Source organism: Argentina anserina, chromosome 3 (assembly GCF_933775445.1).
Source record: "Argentina anserina chromosome 3, drPotAnse1.1, whole genome shotgun sequence".
NCBI lineage: Eukaryota > Viridiplantae > Streptophyta > Magnoliopsida > Rosales > Rosaceae > Argentina > Argentina anserina.
The window spans coordinates 1,818,571-1,831,637 of NC_065874.1; the positions used below are offsets into that span (position 1 = coordinate 1,818,571).

At 39.0% G+C, this 13,067-nt stretch overlaps 3 protein-coding genes across 5 annotated transcripts; 2 read left to right on the forward strand and 1 right to left on the reverse strand.

Annotated features, from left to right (window-relative positions):
* Window positions 1–423: 423 nt before the first annotated feature.
* Window positions 424–8,383, forward strand: LOC126789052 (B3 domain-containing protein Os07g0563300). Of its 2 annotated transcripts, none has more exons than XM_050515110.1 (14): window positions 424–743; window positions 2,453–2,534; window positions 2,628–2,726; window positions 2,869–3,208; window positions 3,327–3,666; window positions 3,814–3,910; window positions 4,030–4,204; window positions 4,519–4,595; window positions 4,905–4,994; window positions 5,079–5,342; window positions 5,954–6,003; window positions 6,617–6,730; window positions 6,915–6,985; window positions 7,198–8,383. In XM_050515110.1, the coding sequence occupies exons 1-14, from the start codon at window positions 607–609 to the stop codon at window positions 7,965–7,967; spliced, it is 2,706 nt and encodes a 901-aa protein (XP_050371067.1). In that variant the 5' UTR covers window positions 424–606; the 3' UTR covers window positions 7,968–8,383. The 2 variants fall into 2 exon arrangements, with proteins under 2 accessions (XP_050371067.1, XP_050371068.1); XM_050515111.1 differs by having other exon boundaries at window positions 4,905–4,952.
* A 106-nt stretch (window positions 8,384–8,489) lies between these two features.
* On the forward strand, window positions 8,490–10,222 carry LOC126789054 (syntaxin-124-like). The gene is made up of 2 exons (XM_050515113.1): window positions 8,490–9,762; window positions 9,849–10,222. The coding sequence occupies exons 1-2, from the start codon at window positions 8,855–8,857 to the stop codon at window positions 9,859–9,861; spliced, it is 921 nt and encodes a 306-aa protein (XP_050371070.1). The 5' UTR covers window positions 8,490–8,854; the 3' UTR covers window positions 9,862–10,222.
* Window positions 10,223–10,507: 285 nt separating this feature from the next.
* On the reverse strand, window positions 10,508–12,317 carry LOC126789055 (vacuolar protein sorting-associated protein 28 homolog 1). Of its 2 annotated transcripts, none has more exons than XM_050515114.1 (2): window positions 12,164–12,317; window positions 10,508–11,579 (listed from the first exon to the last, which is right to left on the reverse strand). In XM_050515114.1, exon 2 carries the CDS (start codon window positions 11,465–11,467, stop codon window positions 10,838–10,840), a length of 630 nt encoding a protein of 209 aa, XP_050371071.1. In that variant the 5' UTR covers window positions 11,468–11,579; window positions 12,164–12,317; the 3' UTR covers window positions 10,508–10,837. The 2 variants fall into 2 exon arrangements, with proteins under 2 accessions (XP_050371071.1, XP_050371072.1); XM_050515115.1 differs by having other exon boundaries at window positions 12,090–12,223.
* Between the last annotated feature and the right edge of the window lie 750 nt (window positions 12,318–13,067).

Consider the following 13,067-nt stretch of genomic DNA (forward strand, 5'->3'; position numbering starts at 1 on the left):
TAATAGTTTGTTTGTTTAATTTTATCTTGATATTTCAATAAACATTAATCTAAAATTACGAATATTAAATGCGTCACAATCGTACTAAGATAATCGATTATCAATCATTATTTTAAAAAAACTACAGCTACAAAACAACTCTAAAGACGAGAATTCAAAAAACTAATACTTCAAGGAATCTAACAAATGCCGGATCGGGCAACCAATCGAGTAAGCTTAACCAAAATAGTAGCAATGATCGGGGACGATAAACCTTACTGCCTTATTAATTCACGTATAAGAGAAAAAAAAAAAGGGGGTCGTGAAGAAAGGACAACGACACCAGATAATTGGAAAATAAGAGAAAAAACGACGACGAATGCCCTCTCGCCGTGTATTAGAGGCCCCTCTTTGTTTTCTCTCACTCAAAACAAATAAGAAAAAAAGAAATGCCCTTCTCTCTCTAAAACCCTCTCTCTCTCTCTCTCTCTCTCTCTCGCTCTATATGATTACGTACAGATCAGGCCGAGCTTTCCCTGCGCTTCGATTCCTATAGAGAGCTCCAGCTCTCTCTTCGTGAAGCTCAATTTCTAGGGTTCTAGCAAGCGCCGGCGGGCTCGTACTTCGATGTCGACCGCGTCGTCTTCTTCTTTATCCTCCAACTGCTGCTACAATTCCGAGTGCGGCGAATTGAAGTCGGAGCACCCCCGGAAGGCCTGGCGCCTCCGCACCGGTGACTGCGCCGAGCTCTGCGATCGATGCGCGTAAGAATCTAAAGCCTCTCTCTCTCTCTCTCAGTTGTACTTTTTAGCTTCATTTCATAAATGGTTCAGTGACGTTTTGCTTTGCTAAGCTTCGATTATGCGGCGTCGTTTTGATTGGGAGTTAGGGTTTTAGGGAGGGAGAGTTTGCTAAATTTGGAGCGGCGTTACGTCACGCACTTGAGCACTCTTTGTTCGAGAACGAAGATTGTCTTTTGGAGGGTAGTTTGGGGAAATTGGCTCTTAGCTGTGTTGCCTCGTTGCGTTCTTCGTTTGAATTTTGGATTGTAGGCGTTGAATTTTGTTTGACTTGTGTTTGCTGAAATGCGGGGCGAGCTTTCCTATCTGTTTGTGTGTGGTTTAAGAAACTGTAACTTTAGTTTAGGGAAGGTTTAATTCAGCTCCATTGTAACTTGGCCGATGCGTAATTATTCGATTGGTTTTCTTTGGTAAGGTTCTTTGTTGATATATAGCTTTTGTTATTGGAAATATCTTTCGGTTCAGCCTATAGAGCAGGTACATCTGTTAATTGAATGCAATTGGCATTGTGTTTCACAGTCTTGCTTGCCTATAGTTGATACTAAAATCATGAATACAAGTTACATTGTATTTCATTGCGCGCAATAGGCATATCGGAGGAGGTCCTCCTATTAGCAAGTAGTCACAGACTAACTGGGGGGATTTTCCTCTGTGGTTAGATTTGCAACTTACTAAGATCTTTACTTTGTAGCAAGCTTTATTTTAAGTTAGTGAGTCCGTGCCAAAATTTAATTTTCATACAGGAGGATTAGGTAGGGGAAAAACCTGAAGACTCTAGAGCTTTTCTATCTTTCAAAGTAAAATTGCAATTGGACAGGCTACGGTATAATCCAGTTTGCTAGAACTTCGTACTGCCTACTCAAAAAAGAAAAAGAAAAAGGAAATGCATAAGTTGCGAAACTAGAACATGAATTGCAATTTTAACAGATATTCAAAGGTTGCAATATTTTTGTTATTAGTTATTAAAAATTGGTTTACAAGTATGTGTACTTATTTATTTATCATCTAAAAATGTCGATGTTGATATATTATTGGACAGTCTTTAGTAACAAAACTGATGTTCGATGCTGGCTGGCATTGAGTTGAATTCTTGAACTTGTGGTCAAAATTTTGTGGAGGGGACCAAGTAATTTAGATCATAATTTATTTGTGATTATTCAGTTGCACATGTCTGACATTTCTGTATTTGCATGTGTGTTTCTGATAAGAAATAGTGAGGTTCCCATTTTACTGTATGGATTTTACCGTGTAATGCCTGTGAGTTTTTTTTTTAATCAACCAAGGACAGATTTAGAATCACAATTAGACCAGGGTCCTTGTAAGAGATAATTAACTGATTCAGAAAATGTGTTGTTACTTTATTCTGACTCTTGGTCCCTTCTATTATGATAGTCTTATAACTTTTATTTTTGAACTTGTATTCGATAGATCTTGCTTACATGGTGGTATGTGCGGATGTGATACAGATATAAGAAAGGTTTTGGAGTCTGGGATTTTTTTTCCTCGAGAGATTTTTCCCATTTTTAGTCAGATAAGTGGATAATGTACATATATATTCATGATTTCTGTAATGTGGATAATGTTAGTTCCCTCTGCCTATAGTATATTGCATGCTTAATGATAAAGTAGTGTCACTGATATATATATATATATTTCTCGCTTTGTGATTCAAGTGTCATATACGATGATGGAATATTCTGTGAGACTTTCCATTTGAAAGCTTCTGGGTGGAGGTGTTGTGAGTCATGTGGAAAGGTAAGGGCTATTCCTTATAATTAATGTGATACTGAATTTACTGATTCTGTTGATTTTACTATAAATGTCATATTGATCATTCTTACTTTGCAGCGGGTTCATTGTGGATGTATCGTTTCAGCTCAAGCCTTTACCTTGTTGGATCCTGGAGGGATTGAGTGTGTAACATGTGCGAGGAAACAAATTATTTTGGTACGGATGTTTCAAAAAGATTTTATGTTTCAATGAATGAATGTCTACCACCATACTCTTTAATGATCAATGTTTGGCTATGCAAACATTAATATGGATTGCAATGGCCCTTTGCTTTAAAATATCTGTTTTGTTACTTCAGACATCAAATTCAGCATGGCCACCAACTATGTTCTTTAATTCACCTTTATCTGAAAGACGGAAGGACATGTTTGGCAAAAATTGGACTCAGTTAGCTGGATCTGGTCCTGTACCATGGAGGCAGGCACCCAATTTATTTAATTCTTCAGTTTCTTCATCTGAGCTGCATACGAGGGTGCCATATGGTATTGATGGTTCAATGGGAGTCAATAAACTTAATTCCGGTGAAAGAATATCAGTCCAACCATTGGAAAAGAAGAAAACTGATGATTTTTCTGAAAGACTATTGAAAGTGAACCTTGCAATTGGCACATCAGTTAGTTTTGAAAATGGGAACGCAGGTAGTGCTTCCATCATGTTATGTTCCATTTTCTAAATGAAAATGGACATATTAACTTGCAAGGTTTATTTCTTCTTTGAGCTATGGTTTGATGACTGATTGTTGTAACATTGTTGTAGGAAATAATTGCATGGAACAAAGTACTTCATGTGTAAATATATCTCAACAGCCGGTCTCTTTGACGGAGGAACCATCTACTCCACAATTTGTCCTGTCTGCTCCTTATGTATCAGCAAGTGAGACAAACGGTCAACCAAATGGTCAGATGTTGGCTACAGGAACCAATTTGCGGCCTATCCTTCCTGTGGTAAAGCAGTTTCATGGTACTTTATATAATGGAGTCGAATTGTCGATTGATAGTCAGATCCGCAATGGAAGGCTTCGAGCAGATCCCAGAGGAAGACTTCCACGATACTGGCCTAGGTTTACTGATCAAGAGCTACAACAAATGTCCGGAGAGTATCCTTTAATTTTTTATCTTGTTTCTTCTTTATTTTATTTTTCTTATTTTAATTTAAAAATTCAGTGTTGTATATACTTTACCAATTGTAGGTGTTGGTGATGTAGTATAAATCATGATTTTTGTCCATCCTTGAGAATATTAAGTTCAAATTCTGTCATTACTCCATTATTTGAGAAAATGTTGAGCGCAAGTGATGCTGGGAAGATTGGACGTCTGGTGTTGCCAAAAAAGTGCGCAGAGGTGGGTCCTTAAGTTTCGTTTAATGGACCTATCTGTTCGGACATTTTTATTTGGTAAATAAGATGTAATCTCTATGATTTTTTATGTAGTACTTATATATATTTTGCCTCTACAAACAGGCCTACTTCCCACCGATTTCTAGTCCCGAAGGATTACCACTTGTAGTGCAAGATTCAAAAGGCAAGAATTGGGTATTTCAGTTTCGCTTCTGGCCCAACAATAATAGCAGAATGTATGTTTTGGAGGGCGTTACTCCTTGCATACAGTCTATGCAATTGCAAGCAGGCGACATAGGTAATGGTTTGATATCACTGAAGAAATAATATTCAAGTGCGCTCTGTTTATGCTTAAGGAGTTTTGTTCCAGGACTCTGCCAGCACTTGGTCAAGGAGTCCTAGTAGTCTGGGTTCTGCGTTTTTGAATTTTTGTATTTGTTTTGCACTGATTTGGCTCCATATGATTGATCTCTTGGTAGTGTATTGCCTGGAACTTGTTGTGAATGTTGCGTGTATCTATACTACTGGTTGTCCTGTTGGTTCACCGTAATTCATCTAATAAGTTGCTTTGTTCCCTCACTTTGACACTGAATAGTTACACTGTTGTTACAGTGACATTCAGTCGATTAGATCCTGGAGGGAAGTTGGTTTTGGGGTGCAGAAGGGCTTCAACTACTCCATCTGATCAGGTTTGGCCTAAAACAGTGTCCTGATCATTGTTAATACTTTTATGTTTTGGAATAGATGGTTTAAGTGGCATGTATGTAGGACACTGTATCTTTGGTTGTATATCAGATAATATTATTGAATATTGATGGTCTTTAATTGAGTTGGATGATATAATTAAAACCACATATATGATACAGTATATCTTGGACTCTGCAATTGGAGTAGTTATTAATTTTTTGTTGCATGTGTTTTTGTAAATTATGTAGATATATTGTTTTCTTCTACTGCTTATGCTCATCTTTCATTTAATCTTTGGTTGCACTCGGCAGGAAAATGATTCAAAGAAGATGGGGAATGGAATTTCAGCCCGCGTTGATGTTAGTATAACAGATACTAACTCTGGTGAAGTTTTTTCAAATGTATGTTGTATTATAAAATATTAAGAACTTGTACTAAAAATATTTAAGAATCACTTAGCTTTTTAATTTTTATCAATGAACCAGGCTGAATTGGCAGATCCCTTTACATTCCCCAAAGGTGATACATCTGGTTACGTATCAAAAGATGTAGAGGGAGCTAAATCTTTGATCCATCGGAAAAGGAAAAATAGCACCTTGGGTTCTAAGAGTAAGCGCCTGAAAATTGAAAAGGACGATCTGATAGAGCTGAAGATAACATGGGAAGAAGCTCAAGGACTGCTTCGACCTCCTCCTAACCGTGTTCCTACTGTTGTGGTGATTGAAGGTTTTGAGTTTGAGGAATATGAGGTACGAATGAAAATTTATTCCTGCTTTTTCTTGAAGGGTTGAATTGCCATGTGCTGTTCATAGTTTCTCTCACTCAGATCTTGTTTCCCTGATGAAAATGTACATCGTTGTGTTCCATTTATGTAATACTGTTTCTTCTTTCCTCTTAGGATGATGTAGCATGAATGAGGATTACCAAAACTTGTTTAATACTTTAATCTCACTTTTAAAACACAAGAAAATAAATTATAATGAATCATGGAGAGTGTCTTTACTGCTTAAATACCTAAGTTGACTGTGATGATATTAAATGATATACGCGTCTTCATGGTCTACCATTGATCTCTATCTCTTCTGCTCTTGATCCGATAATCATTATCTTGGTTTGGGCCTTTACTAATTCCAAGTTATGATTATTCTCTCATTTTTTGAACTGAACAATGAGGAATGATACAATGGTGTGATCTCCCTGTGGTTTAACTGTTCTCAACCTCAATACCCATTTCACACACTCTTCATTAAAAGACGGGAATATTTCTTTGCTCTTATTGATTTTAAACGACATGTATTTCTATATAGGATTAGTAGGACTGCCATCATTTGGATTCTGACATCATGAGTTCATCTTATAGGATGGTCCGATTCTTGGGAAACCGACACTTTTCACTAAGGGAAGTAAAGGGTGAGTCACCACATATCACTATCTGTCCTGGAGTTCCCTCATAGTTTTCTCTGGTATTTCTGAATGCTTTACTTTTTGTTTTGTGTATTCTCACCAACTGTATTGATATCCCAGTGCAAAAACTCGTTAACAATTTTGTGAGTAAGATACGTTGTTTGTATAGTGGTGCCTGAATGCTGCCGCTGGGTGAATAATTATTGACATTTTTCTCTGAATAATTTTTAGGACTTATAAGCAGTAATAGTCACAGCTCCTTTGGAAAAATATGGTAGTTTTATTATTGACATTATTCTCTGAATAATTCTAAGGACTAATAAGCAGTAATAGTTGCAGCTCTTTTGAAAACTTTCTGGTATATTATTTTTTTCTTTGCCTTGAATTTTCTGTTCCAGCCTCCTAGGTAAGCAAAATCCATAATGTTCCTTTTTGTTTGTACAGTATTGTTTTAATAATATATCACGGAAAATAGTTACCCGTAGTTGATTCCCCTCTTCCCCGAACTTATAGTATCCACGTAGGCATGATGGAGAATATGCTTTACCTTTCCGTCAGTATTAGCTTTCTGTCTCTCTATATGCTAGCCAAAAATAAGACTTTGTTTCTCCTGTGCCAGTGAGAAGATTCAGTGGGCACAATGTGAAGTCTGTTGCAAGTGGCGCAAATTGCCTGTTAATGCTCTTCTTCCCTCAAAGTGGACTTGCTCGGATAATTCATGGGACCCTGATAGGTAGGATGTACTGTAGGTTCTTGAGTTTTTATGATTCATGAACTCTGATGCCCGAACTTAATCTCCCTACGATTTACTTTAAGAAAGGGCTCAAAAGGAGTTGGTTTGGTAGTTATCTTTACTGTCCCCCTCCCATTTCGTCGAGGCTCTGTGGTGTTACTAATGTGTTCCATTATGCGATTAGGTCTTTGTGTTCAGCAGCTCAAGAGTTGACAACAGAGCAGCTTGAAGATCTGCTTCCACGTAGTAGTTCAGGTATAAATGGACTGAGACAATTTTTCTAATTATATGTTCCTTACATCAGAGATCATAATTCTGTTTGATTCAGTTACTCGTGGGAAGATAACTTGGCTTTGAATTATATTTTTCTCTTCTGTCTGGTTGCGTATACAACGTTTAAATTAACGGTGATAGTTGTATATCATTTTGATTGATCAAATTTACAATTTTTTTTTTGCTTTATACAGTTCCTCCTAAGAATATAAAGGCCGCTAAACAAGACCCAGATAACATAGCAGCGTTGGAAGGGCTTGATACACTGGCAAACCTAGCTATCTTGGGAGAGAGTGAGTCACTCTCAGCATCAGCGCAGGCCACAACAAAGCACCCCCGACATAGGCCTGGATGCTCATGCATTGTCTGCATCCAGCCCCCCAGTGGGAAGGGTCCTAAACACAAGCAAACATGCATCTGTAATGTATGCTCGACAGTAAAGCGCCGCTTCCGTACTCTAATGATGCGGCGTGAGAAAAATAAGTCGGAGAAAGAAGCAGAAACCACACGAAAAAAGCAGCACCAACAGCAATTACTAGAGGACGACACCCTCTTAAGTGGCCACATAGGAGGCAGCAGTCCAAATAACAGAGTGGAGATCCTCGACCTTTCTGATGATGACGTTAATAGGACTAAATCTCCAACTCCACCTTATAAAGGCCAAATTGACCTGAACATCCAGCCAGAGCGGGAGGAAGATCTATCACCTGGCTCAGATTCTGGTGGCATGATAAAGTTGCTTCAAGATGCCACAGAAAGATATCTGAGGCAGCAGAGGCAGAGTTTATCTTCAGCTTCTGGCGTTGACAGATCATTGGGCAACAAGTCACTGCTAGCTGGAAGTGAAGCAGGGGGAGAACCACTTGGCAACATCGCAATTCTCGCGAATGGCAATCATGATGGTGGAAATGATCACCCTCCAACTTTATCTGTCAAAGCATCTGCTTCAATGACATTTACGTGATAAAATCAATGGAGCCATTGTGGAATGATACGTCAATCATCAATGGGTTGTTGGTTCTGAACTCGTTATAGTTTCCGTTGTACATTCATCATCGACATGGCGTCTCAGGTTGTACAGAAAGAAGAGAGGTAGGAAGAAGGCGTCTGGGAAACTATAGCTGGGGATATGTTGTGTTCTCTAAAGTAATATAAACGGTAATATATAGAGAAATGATAACTGCAATTTCGTAACTGTAGTTTCTTTTTTAGAGGCTAAATCACCCGGCTGTCTAGTGCAGTGACATTGAGGATGTAACTTATACATCTCCTTTTGGGTCGCAGTAGTGGAAGTAGCATTCACCAATTGGGTATTTTACTTTTTGGGATGCAAGTGTTTAGCATATATCAATCAATTGATTATCATATTGTTGATTTCAATCTTATGGTGGCTCTGTGAATGGAAGGAGAGAAATGTACGGACCAAGTCAACCAAGCTATCTTGGAATAGAAGTTAGAAATCACCATGACACTTGTGAATCCCTCACTAATTTCACACCAACCCTTGAACGTCCTAGCTTGTAGGTTGATTTGGCTGGCTCTGATATCAAATTAATCCAAAGCCTCAAACAAGAGAGCAATCGCTCACCAAAAATAAGGAAACTTCGCTTCGCGTCCATTTTGTTGGTGTCAGTTTCTGCTTTTGTCCTCCTCTGTCTTCCTCCTCATTGATGCAGAGCAGCAGCGGAGGAGGAATAATATGCAGAAATCCCAATCCCATTTCATCAGCTTCATCACTACCACAACGTAAATACATTTCGTATTTGATTGCCTTGTGCTTTACGTAATCTCAATCTACCTGTTGTTCTTTTGTGCACTGGAGTGATCGATCATACATAAAAACCAGTCAAGATGAACGACTTGTTTTCGAGCTCGTTCAAGAAATACACCGACCTGAAGCAGCAGGCCTACCTGGACGACATGGAGGCCGGGAAGGAGAATATTAACCTTGACAAGTTTTTCGAAGATGTAGAGAATGTGAAGGATGATATGAGAGAGGTGGAGAAGCTCTACAAGCAGCTACAGGAGGCAAATGAAGAGAGCAAGATTGTCCACAATGCCAAAACCATGAAGGAGCTCCGGACCCGAATGGACTTGGATGTTGAGCAAGTCCTCAAGAAGGTGAAGATCATTAAGAAAAAGCTGGAAGGCCTAGAGCGTTCGAATGCAGCTCATCGAAACAACCCTGGTTGTGGACCTGGTTCTTCAGCTGATCGCACGAGGACCTCAGTGGTTAGTGGCTTGGGGAAGAAACTCAAGGACATGATGGATGACTTTTCGGGATTGAGAGGAAGAATGACAGCCGAGTATAAGGAGACAGTGGAGCGTAGGTACTTCACTATAACTGGAGAGAAAGCAAGCGAAGAGACTATTGAGAATTTGATATCAAGTGGAGAAAGTGAGAATTTCATGCAGAAGGCTATCCAGGAACAGGGGAGAGGTCAGATCATGGATACCATTTCCGAAATTCAAGAGAGACATGACGCTGTGAAGGAGATTGAGAAGAACTTGATCGAGCTGCATCAGATATTCTTGGACATGGCTGCCCTAGTGGAAGCACAAGGGCACCAGTTGAATGACATTGAGAGCCATGTTATGCATGCTAGTTCCTTTGTCAGACGCGGCACGGATCAGCTTCAAGAGGCCAAGGAGCAGCAGAAGAAATCGAGGAAGTGGGCGTGCATCGCTGTACTTCTTGGAATAGTTCTTCTTATTGTCATCCTAATTCCAGTCCTGATCCAAGTTCTGCCACATATAATGTAGGAACTGCTATACTTCTTGAAATGGTTATTCTGATTTCTCATCCTAATTCCGGTCTTAATCCATGTTTTGTCACATGATGTAGGAAATCTAAGTGAGAGCTGGTCCTGAACTTTCTTTGTTCTTGGAGCTGTGAATCCCTGTCTGTGAAAGCATCTGTGCTCCGATTTCGCCTTAGGAAGAAACATAGTTAGATCTTCAGAAAAGTTTTGTTTGTGCTGTTTCAATGTCTCACCTCATCCAACTTGTGACCCAAAGCAAAGTAGCAAAATTTAGACAGTCACAGAAGTTCGACGCTTTCATTTCAAATTGGGGCATTCTACAAGGTTTTGAAACTCAGTTCCGTGCACATTTTGGGAATCCTATAACCTTTTGGATCTCTGCAGAGGACCTAACTGGCAGAAGCTTACAATGACACTCTTATGAAAGAGATACCAGGAAATGGAGATCATTTGTACTATCAAGTTTGCTCTCATTTAATGAATGACATTGCATTTTAAAAATTCAACTGTTTTCCCTAATCCTTCCCCTAATCACCATTTAATTTTGATGAACCTATTTATAATCTCAGGAATACAATCAAGATTTTCAGTTACACAAAAAAAACAGTAATGCCTTTCATAAGAAAATAAAAACAATATTCACTAGTGAAAAAGGTGGGTGCACCTAACCAAAACCAAATATGGAGCCTGTGATAGTTATGGCACTAGATAATGTAGTACAATATTGACACACTTTACAAAGGACTTCAACCTTTCATTCATCAATCAGGTTAGTTATCAAATACGGTGCCCTGTAATGGAGCATCCCCATTCAGTTAAATTAAACATTACAGACCTGGAAAGGACTTTAACTCTTTCAGTACTTTCAGAATACAGATTGATTGCACAAAATACTAATATATAGTTCAGAATTGCAGTCATACCCAAAATATATAGGCTGCAGAAAATTAGAAGCCCTTTAAAGAGATCATCAAGGTTCTAACAAGTAGCTGTATCCACACAAAATGCTATATATTGAGTCGCCCACAGAGAAACACCACACCCAAATATCGACAAACTACATAATCATCAATCAATTACCAGCATTGGGTAAAGCTGCCATGAATGAGTTATAGGATGACTCAAGATCAAAGTGAAGTTGTCTGGCCTGTTGCTCAGTCAACTCATCCGCTGCACCCATCTTGGACAGCCTTGCAATCCATTCCTTCAACTTCACCTTCCCCAAGAAGTCTGGTGGCAGAAAGGTCAATTTATTGAGAGATGTTGCGAGGTCTGAAAGCAGGGGGTGCACCTGATCAACTGCAATCATATTCAACTTCAATGAGTCCATTGCTGTAATGAAATTCTGTGTGCACTCGGCCACAGCAGCAGCTGAGGATGTCATGGAGGAAGCTGCAGCAGCTCTGTGCTCCACCGTGGCAGGAACTCCGGAGGTCACAAGGCGGTTTATAGCTGCTGGGCAGTCCATCTTATATGTATCTGCAAAGCGCTCAACGCTCGGAATAGTGTCCTTAAGAGTGGAAGACAAAGTCTTGAAATGGGCGATGAGTTTTTGGCATTCAGTCTCATACACCGATGAAGTGATCACGTCGCGAATGTATGCCCTTTCAAGCTTCTCAGTGGCCTTTATAATGGCATATAACTCAGAGAAATTCTCATACATTTCTCTTTCACGCTTGTCATTCCATAGCTTGACCTCCATTATACTAAAGTATATATTGATACTATTTCAAATAGAGAGCTCTTAGGTATGCGTGTGTAGCGGATTGGAGAAGAGGTCGGGACACGCGCAAGAGGGGAAATAACTTTATTCACTGAAGAAACAACCACACACAGAGGAAACAAAGAAATGTATGAGAATTTATCATCACTCATCAACGGAAAGATAAAGAAACATCCTAGGCTTCCTACCATTACATAACAAGCAAACGATTTACTTCATCTACCTAAAAGCATCACATTCTTAACAGTCTTATGACAACCGTAGTAACAAAACACTTTCAAATACTTAACCATTAACAAAACCCCGTAAATGTCAGTTTCCATTGCTAGTTACCCTAAAACAACTCGTAATCAATTCGGTGTATCTCAACATTTTTGGAGTTAAATAAGCTTAATAAACAACCAAAATGCACCATCATTCTTTGCAACTAAGAAGCAGATCAATATTAACAGAGCTAGAATAAACCAGAGTATAATAACATACCTAAATATCTCAGCTTCAGCATACAAAACATACAAACAATGCCCTAAAACTCAGTGAAATGCATAATAAAGCTGCCATCTTTGTTAATCAAGAAATCTAAATAGAGAGCTGAAATGACCTGAAATCTAAGAGCTCCAAATCAAGAAACAGAAACCCATCAAGAATCAAAACCAGTACGTAACAAGTTTCAACCTTTAAACTATGTAAAACCATAGAAGCCATGGCCCCTCATCATGGAAGCCATGGCAATCATCAAGCCGCCATGGCCGCCACCCTAGAAAATCCGAAACCAAAATCAACAACACCCTAAATCAGAACCAATCCCTAAAACACAGAGAAGAGAGAGAGAGAGAGAGAGAGAGAGAGAGAGAGATTGCCTGATGTCTTCTAAGTTTTGAGCTGAGGAAGACAAAGATTGGAACTTTATTTTGTTTTGTTTTTTTTGGGTTTTTTTTTTGTGGGGAGTTTAAAAGTTATTGAGGGGTGTTTATCGAAGAAGGGGAGAAATTTGCAGGGTAAAAAGAGAGAGGATGGGGGGGGGGGGGGGGGGGGGGGGGGTTGCGTGTGTCTGATTGAGCGCATGATATTATTGTTTGTTGTTAGAGCTTACGGCATCTACGTGTAGCAGTTGCTAAAAGCGACCCCTTTCATTCTTTCTTTCTTGCTTTTTTCTTCTTCTTCTTTCGTTCTTTCGGTCTTGGAAACACGAGTCTTTGCCCCCGCCGGTATGGTATTCGGATGCCGAAGGATGGTTCGAGTCTTATTGGAATCCGAATACTAAATTCGAGAGTTTTAGTAAAGATTGGTTGCTCGCATGATCACCTCATATGAATGTTAGTTACAACTAAGTCTATGTACAATATTGAAAATTGTACGAGTTTATTGTGCTCCATCGTATTCTGTATTCGATGGTATTTTAATAATTGGAAATAACTATACAGATGTCAGTTGTGTTATCGTTGTCGTATAACATAATGTCTTCCTCTTAAGGCATGTAGAATATAATAAAACAAAAACTTTGTCAATTGTAATATATATTCTCCATTGGTGATCACTCGCCCACTATTATTGTAATTAGTTGAATTTTTACGGAATC

What these genes read in the sequence shown, in the direction of transcription:
- LOC126789052 (XM_050515110.1), top strand. Translation starts at nt 607, where the DNA reads ATGTCGACCGCGTCGTCTTCTTCTTTATCCTCCAACTGCTGCTACAAT. An exon ending in TGCCAAAAAAGTGCGCAGAG is followed by an intron (nt 3,911 to 4,029) that starts GTGGGTCCTTAA and finishes CTCTACAAACAG; the next exon opens with GCCTACTTCCCACCGATTTC. An exon ending in CTGGTGAAGTTTTTTCAAAT is followed by an intron (nt 4,995 to 5,078) that starts GTATGTTGTATT and finishes TCAATGAACCAG; the next exon opens with GCTGAATTGGCAGATCCCTT.
- LOC126789054 (XM_050515113.1), top strand. Translation starts at nt 8,855, where the DNA reads ATGAACGACTTGTTTTCGAGCTCGTTCAAGAAATACACCGACCTGAAG.
- LOC126789055 (XM_050515114.1), bottom strand. Translation starts at nt 11,467, where the DNA reads ATGGAGGTCAAGCTATGGAATGACAAGCGTGAAAGAGAAATGTATGAG.